Source organism: Carassius gibelio, chromosome B5 (assembly GCF_023724105.1).
Source record: "Carassius gibelio isolate Cgi1373 ecotype wild population from Czech Republic chromosome B5, carGib1.2-hapl.c, whole genome shotgun sequence".
Taxonomy (NCBI): domain Eukaryota; kingdom Metazoa; phylum Chordata; class Actinopteri; order Cypriniformes; family Cyprinidae; genus Carassius; species Carassius gibelio.
The window spans coordinates 35,273,775-35,281,708 of NC_068400.1; the positions used below are offsets into that span (position 1 = coordinate 35,273,775).

A 7,934-nucleotide genomic window follows, 5' to 3' on the forward strand; every position below is an offset into this window, starting at 1 on the left:
GGGGGCCTTAACTTAACAACTCATTGGCGTCCTAACAACAGCACTCGTTCACACAGAAGTTTGTTCATTACAACGCCTATTCCGTTCTGTTTTATAAAGATAACACACTTTCTTCAAGCCAAAACAGTGCTTTATTTTTTTATATTGGCATTCGTGACAAAAGTCTAACATACTTGTTATTGTTTTTTTTAAGTGTTATTTGTTAGTTATATATTGGTGACCAATCATTAAGGGCTTATGTTACAAGTGGAAATATAAGAAAGGAAAAAAGTTAGCATTGTCTTCTAATTCATTCTAGAGTGCCTGGGCATGTAAAATGCATAATTAAGCCTCAAATTAACTAAACTATCAGCACATACTTTGCTGTTTTCTTAAACAGTACAAACAGTTTAAAATGGTATATTGTGACCAGCATTTCTTGAGGTCATCTTTATGATGAACCTATATAATCTCCTTCTCTATAAGAATAAAGATGCTGTGTCATTGCAAAAGATTAGTCCACAGTCTTTGTATTGTCATTTAAGCCTCTTAAAAAGCCCTCCTAGTCTCATATGACAACCAGGGGCCAGTTCCATCATCTTTAGCCCAGGATGTAGTGTCACTGAGAGACACCACTCCACCACTAGCCTCCTCTGCGGTGACGGGTGTCATCTTCACCACAGCCAGGTCTCCAGGTGTTGTCATGTATGGCGGGCAGGAGTAGCTGGAAGCAGAGGTGTATGATGCTGCCGGGTACGGGACATCTTCAAGGGGTTGTAGAGTATAAGCCTGAGAGCTGGATGGGATGGAGCTCCCGCTGCGCCCCGAGGATAGACGGTATGGAGAGGAATTGCCAGAGTCAGGCCCTCCCAGAGACGGTGAGTCTTCCACAGGGGCTGAACCCTCAGGACATATAACTTCTGACTGACCGACTGGTTCCTCCGATGGCTGATCCCAAGGGTCTCTCTGTAGTGTAGAGAAACACCATTGCTTATTAATAATTTCATTAATATGAAAAGAAAACAGGTCAATAATGTGACGCTATTCATTTATTAAAAAAAAATGAATTGTGATATGTATTTTTGGAGCAAAATGTAAAAAATGTCAGAGTAATACAACTGAAGAGAAAGAAGAAGAGAAGTCTTATTTTTAAAAGAAAAAATGTATTAAGTAGTCTGACATAATGTTTTTATTATTATTCTTTGGAACAAAAAATGTATAAATTCTGTGCTAATATATTAAAAACTGTCTACAAAAACGTGGCGTGACCCTTTTTATGTCATGGTTATGTCAGGTTGTACACTACTGTTCAAAAGCTTGGAGTTGGTAGGGTTTTTTAAAGGAACCCTCTTTTGCTCATCAATGCAGTATTTATTTGACCAAAGATACAGCAAAAACAGTAATATTGTGAAATAGTATGAAAATATTTTTTAAACGTATTTATATATTTAATATATATATGTAATTTATCTCTGTGATGCAAAGCTGAATTTTCAGCATCATTATCATCATCCTTCAGAAATTATTCTAATCAATCTGATTTGGTGCTCAAGAAGCATTTTGTATCATATAATAATGTTGAAAAAGGTTGTGCTGCTTGACATTTTTGTGGAAGCTGTGATAACACTTTCTTCTGAACTATTTGATGAATGTAAAGTTTAAAAGAACACCATTTATTTGGAATGGAAATCTTATGAATGTCCTTAATGTCACTTTGATCAATTGAATGTGTCCTTGAAATAAAAGTATTACGATAAAAGTAATAATTTCTGACCCCAAATTTTTGAATGGTAATGTAAAAAACATGATATTCATAATTAATATTGACAAATTTAATAATATGTATAATATATACAATTATTTTTTTAAATGTACTTGAAAACAATGTTTAAGATGTGTACACACATATATCCAAGAGAACTTAAAAGATGAGTTTTAGAGATTTTCTTTTTCATGGAAACCCTTCATCTTTATCTTTGACCTTAAAAATATCCATTCTAGGAAGTGTAAATACCAAGTGCAAGTGTGAAGATGTCTCTCCAGACAGACTTGGTAGTAGTGTTGGTAGTGCAGATGGTGGAAACAGTGACCCTCCGCTGGTGGTATAAGATGTTGGCCCTCTGTAATCTCCATATGAATCAGGAGTGTAGTAGCTGTCGATGAAGGAAGGATATGTGGAGGGATGGTCATACGAGAAGGCCTTGCTTCCCAGTGCCGAAGAGTAAGTGTCTGGTGAGTACTGCTTCATGGGATGGCAGAGCTCTGAGTCTGGGAGGAAGGATCTTCTCATACTGTAGTAACCAGGAAGCATATGCGACCCTGCAAGAGGAAGCAGGAAATTCTGTTAACTCCCTCATTCAAGATGAATTAGCCTCTCACTGAGCACACCTGACTATCTAATTAGATCTAGGACTGTATAAGCATTACCAGACGGACTCACCAGGCATTGGCACAAAAGCTGGCTGAGAGGAACTGCTGCTCGTCTGAAAACCAAAAACGTTAGAGAGTCAGTTGACACTAACACAGACTGTCTATGTATGTGTGTTTCTCATAAACTTCACTTAGGAAGACAGCGTGTAATGAATCTCCCCACAATGTAAAGGCAAAGAGAAACACAGAACCCCCTGTGGGTTGCTTCCTGTTTGCCTGATTTACAGCCAGTGAGAATATGGAGAAAAAGAGAGGAAGGCGCAAGTTTTAGTGCTTGTTCTGTTGAAAGCCAGGCAAATCATGTGGGAGGATATTTGAATATGATTTGCCAGTGTCACAACAGCGTTCCCCCCTCGCTCTGAATGTACACTTCCCTCCGGTGGAGTGTGTACTCTTCTCATGAGATTTTGCCACAAGGATCTAAAGAAATCATTGGATGACTGGGAACATATCCCAGTTGAGTCTGCAACGTGCCGGAGAAGAACGCAGTGGAATTAAGTTAATTTGTTTAGTAGATACCATTCTTTGTTAGAGACTCACAGTCAATTCATGCCACAATCTATAAAGTGAATTCTTATCATAGGTAACTATTTATTTCTATAAAGAACTAGTGCTTTTTATTAATCATGTAGAATATGTAATGTGTATCTCTATGCTACGCTGTTGTTCAGATATATATTGAGGCCAACCACCTCGTCTGAGGCATTTGCATGAACCGACTGGTCCATTAGTTTCAATAAGGACAGAAAACAAAACAACAGCAGACAACAACCTGCAGCCAGAGTTCACCTGAGCACAAGGACTGTCTGTTCTTTTGTGTTTTGTAGCAAATCCCTCAGTGATAACCTCGGTTAAGGCTTGGGTTTAACCGTCTACGGGCAACAATACCTGTCTGTGCACTTTCATGAAGGTAGATCTGATTTTGGCAGGTGTGCCTGATATTTATCACAAAAAAAAAAGTAACAAGGACATGACTAGCTTGGATGTGCTAAACCGTGTGGCTGTGTGAGCGACATCTTACACTTTATACTTAAATTTGTTTGTATGTTATATTCAGATACTCTCTGTTGTATCAAGACAGAGTAAATCACTTATGGATTATCTATATAGGGATTATCGAGATAATATGTGGGAAAATCAAACCAGGTGGTTAGAATAATGGCTAACTTACACTGAATCGGGGTGCATTTGTTTGTCGTAATCGCTTCTCTGCAAGAAGATCTTTGACCGTATGCTTGACTCTGACACCTTGGTATACTCTCTTGGAATACTCTGTGGGGAGAAAGAAATGTATTTGCAAATGTTTATGGCATTAAGAAATAAAGTATAACAAAGCACTACAAAGATCATGTTTGTATAAAATGGTGCTGTCATGTTTGTATAAAATTTATCTGAATACAACTGTTCCAAAAACTGTCCACATTGATGGAAGTCTTTTTTGTGATAAAAGAATATCACATGGGCATATCTCTTTTGATAAAATTAAAATAATGTCACAGTAAGGCTGTTTTAAGTATCTTTTACGTAATTTCACACAAAGAATGCGGAATATTAACTACTAGTTTCATAGTCATAATGTAATATTTTTGAAGTCATCGTAAATAGTTATTAGTTTTATGTTATATTGTTTAAATCAATGATGAATCATGAATTGTTATACCTAAACCTATGCAATCATTCTGATATTCTGATCTTGTTTGTCTTGATTTTCAATGTGATTATACTCAATATATAGGTTACCCCAGAAACTCTTATTCAAGGGGTTTTGAATCTGCACTGAAAAACTAAAAATCATGTAGAAACAATGTATTACTCAGAAATTGGTAGTAAATTCCACAATTACCTACCAAGAAATTGCAATTAATAGATTGAATTAAAATTCTGAATTACAAAGACTGAAAAACGACTTTACTAATATTTGTTTTATTTACAACTTCTATAACAAAACTTCAAAACTTATCACAGTGGTTTCTTCTGACCTGCATATTAATATCCAGTAATACAGACATAAGCAAACTGAATTACTGTTGATTCAAACTTTTTTTTTGTTTTGATTAAAACTTTATAATAAATATTTTTTTTTACACTATAAAATATTTTTAGGTTATTGTAAATAAACTGTGAATGAAATTTCTTAGACCATGTACAACAGAGGTTCTTGAAATAAAGTCTTCATGCAAATAGGATCTATAAAATGTGTTAAATATAAACTTATATGCGTTTTAAACAGTTCGTATTTCTTATAAATAAGTCCATACCTTTATACCACTCAAGAAATTGATTCATGGTCTTAAGTTTTCTTTTGTTGAGGGCATTGTTTAGGGGTGTAACCTGTGAGTAAAGCAGGTGTAATGCACTGTAAGTGCTCTTGATTAACCGCTGTGCGTGGAGTTTAATCATTTACACGGAATATAAACATTGTTAGAGTTCATTTCTTCATCTACTTAGTGGAGATTACATTCCTGTAGAGCAGTACAACTCTGTTCAAACATTACCCACTCAGTGGCTTATACATTTCAATAGAAAACAACACAAGTAAAATGTGTATCTCTAGATTCAGAGTTCCTGCTGTAAATCTTTCAATGTAAAGTAACTGGGAGCACACACTTATGTACACACCCAAGCCTGAGGAAAAATCATTGCAAAACATTTAGTGTTAAACACACAACATTATAGCTTATGCAGTATTGACATAGTTTTAGATCTTAAGGTTTTAAATTCAGATCCTTAGGGAAACAGAAGTTCTCAGCGATAGACTAATATCTTTCTCAGACACACACCTGTGGTTTAGGGTGTGCACACACTGTCGTTTAGCCCGATGTCATAATCCACCCCTTAACAGCCATAAATGACAGTACTTGACATATAGAAAGAGACAAGAGAGGGCTTGAAATGCTTACTGTTGTGGGATAGATGGCAGAAAACGACTACATTTAATCATATATTTAATACACACTTTGGTCTCTAAGAACACTGTTATAGTCACCTGACTCAAAACAAATTCTTAGAAAACAAAAGAGTGTCAAAAACAATGATGTACACACATGATTATTTATTTATTGTTTATTTATTTACCATTCCTGTTACCTTTTAACAAGAAATTACATTAATCACAACTTAGTTTATGAAAACTCCAACTTCCAAAGCACTTGTTTGCACGTGTCAGCTGTTATACAGATTGTAAAAATGTTTTTAAAGTTTCTTTTAATTTCTTTATTTTTTATTTTTTATGTTTTACGTCTTTAAAAATTAAGATTTAATTTAGATTGTTTTATATATAGCCCACATTTAGATGAAAACAGCGAAGAAATATGGTATCAGGTTATATACAAATATATAGCCTACAAATATGCTTTTGTCAACATATACTTTTTAAAAACAAATGTAATCATAATTTACGAATACCTACGTGAGCACATATAATGTAAATGTAGCTACTGCCCCAACAGTAACGCGTTACAAATTAAACATCGAAAACAAATATATATATAGACTAGAAGCCTATATGAAAATAAATTCACGTACAATCTCAATAACTCTCACCTGTCTCCATCATAATTTTATCGGGGCGCTGTGAGGTTTCTCAGTTCTTCAGTTTTGTTTTCTGTTCCAGCAGAACTCATACACCACGTTCATTATATCAAAGGAAGAAAGAAGATTTAAAAAGCTAAGTAGACATATGTATGGTCAATCTCACGCACCTCTATTCATACCCTTCACATGGCTTCGCTTGTGAAGCCTTCATCATTTGGTTAAATGCAAATAAATGGCTTGGAGACGTTTCTTGATAATTTGCATCTACTGTAGACCAGGGTACACTATTGAAGCTGCACTGTTGAAAAAAATATGGAGAGTGTGACAGCCCTATTAAAAGCTGAGTATGACTGCGAGGAAAATGAGGAAGAAAAAAGAGGAAGGTCATTTTTCCTACAGTACCACATTAAAATGAAGACAAGTGAAAATATCTAAAATCCAAAATCTCTGCTCTCGGGGGATTTTTTTTCTTAAACAAGGAGGCCCCGTGTCAAAAACTTTCCTTTCGGGGGAAATTAGGAGGGATATGGGGTACCCTGGTGGATATGCTATGTAAATACTGGTTTAAAACCCAGGAATGGATTATTCTGCTTGTCACCACTGGATAATAATAGCTAAAAAAAATTTAAGAACGAAGTTTGTTTCATTAACATTTTACGTTAAACCAAAGTTATAGTCTAAAGGAAGGGTTAATCAAATAATAAAAAAAGTTTTGTTACCGTGTATCAGAAAGGCAATGATGTCCCAGAGGGACTGTAGCCTATCTGTAAGAATTGACTTTATACGGCCTAATCTAAAAGTTGTCATGAGGATGTTAAACATTGTGGTTCATTTAGAAATGAGCTTTTTATGAAACATCTAGGCCTAGAAACATCCTTGGTGTTTAATGGTGTTTAGAATAGCAAAAGGAAACCTAGATTTTTTTTCTTTCTTTTCTTATGCAACGAAATCGAAAGTAGAAAGTTACCGGTGGCAAAGAAGATCCTGAAGGAGGTGAGCAAATATGAGTAGATTTTAAAAATAAAACATCGTTTTAGTGGGTGTAGGCTATATATTAATTTAATCTTCATATTCAATCTTAGAATGGAGAGAGGGGTGTCTTTCTTTGGATGGAAAGCTGTTAAAGACGGCAGTAAATCTCTGTCCGAGAACCAGGAACCGGAGGCAGGCCGTGTATATACAATGTTCCACGGCACACATTTGACAAACGCCAAAACCATCATTGATAAAGGATTTAAACCCTCCAAAGATGGAATGCTGGGCCCCGGGGTTTATGTCAGTCGTAACATTGATAAAGCCAAATGTTACCCGCCTAATACTGACAAGAAGGACAAAGTCGTTTTCAAACTGAGGGTTCGTGTGGGGAAAGTGAAGAAAATAGACTGTGACAATCATCCTCTCCAGAAATCGTGGCACCTCAACGGGTACGACTGCGCGTGGGTTCCACCAAACAGCAACATCTCCTCCATCAAGTCTGGTCGCGAGGAGGACTGCGTGTGGGACCCCAAGCGCATCAGCGTGGTTGACGTGGCGTGCTGTGTGGATGACGCTAAACGCCGGGAGCTTCGACGGATGATTCGCAAAAAGACGAAAACCGAAGGCTGCGATCTGTGCAAACTCGACGCTTGTGATGGCCACGATGTTCAGCCGTGCTGGGAGTGCCAGGAGGACATCTGCCCTTTTCAGGGAGAACACGTGTGCAAAGGCAGAAGGTTTAGAGAAAGAGACACAATGTAACTCTTACCCTGTATCTGTTAGATCATGAACATGAAAAGGTCCCCATACCTCCGTGTTTCTGATATCTGTGTTAATGTGTATATTTTTGTAGCCTATTTAATTTAAATGCTACCTGTGCCATTTATCTCTCTGTGGTTTGTAATCGTGTAAATTGTAAGTAAATATCAATAAAAAATAGTTGTTTCACATTATGTAATTATAGGCTAATGTTATTATGATGAATTGATCTGTTGAATTGTTGAATTTATTGTCTC

At 36.2% G+C, this 7,934-nt stretch overlaps 2 protein-coding genes across 2 annotated transcripts; one reads left to right on the forward strand and one right to left on the reverse strand.

The window, feature by feature from the left end:
- Window positions 1-108: 108 nt before the first annotated feature.
- Window positions 109-6,253, reverse strand: pou2af2 (POU class 2 homeobox associating factor 2). The gene is made up of 5 exons (XM_052556450.1): window positions 5,953-6,253; window positions 3,581-3,681; window positions 2,420-2,462; window positions 1,994-2,298; window positions 109-945 (listed from the first exon to the last, which is right to left on the reverse strand). The coding sequence occupies exons 1-5, from the start codon at window positions 5,963-5,965 to the stop codon at window positions 529-531; spliced, it is 879 nt and encodes a 292-aa protein (XP_052412410.1). The 5' UTR covers window positions 5,966-6,253; the 3' UTR covers window positions 109-528.
- Window positions 6,254-6,574: 321 nt separating this feature from the next.
- On the forward strand, window positions 6,575-7,871 carry gig2o (grass carp reovirus (GCRV)-induced gene 2o). Its single transcript, XM_052556451.1, has 2 exons — window positions 6,575-6,936; window positions 7,026-7,871. The coding sequence occupies exon 2, from the start codon at window positions 7,027-7,029 to the stop codon at window positions 7,678-7,680; it is 654 nt and encodes a 217-aa protein (XP_052412411.1). The 5' UTR covers window positions 6,575-6,936; window position 7,026; the 3' UTR covers window positions 7,681-7,871.
- Window positions 7,872-7,934: the final 63 nt, after the last annotated feature.

Coding starts and splice junctions, on each gene's coding strand:
- pou2af2 (XM_052556450.1), bottom strand. Junction 2,463..3,580: donor CAAATGCACCCCGATTCAGT/GTAAGTTAGCCA, acceptor TTTGGTTTTCAG/ACGAGCAGCAGTTCCTCTCA. Junction 2,299..2,419: donor AGCTTTTGTGCCAATGCCTG/GTGAGTCCGTCT, acceptor TTCCTCTTGCAG/GGTCGCATATGCTTCCTGGT.
- gig2o (XM_052556451.1), top strand. CDS start 7,027: ATGGAGAGAGGGGTGTCTTTCTTTGGATGGAAAGCTGTTAAAGACGGC.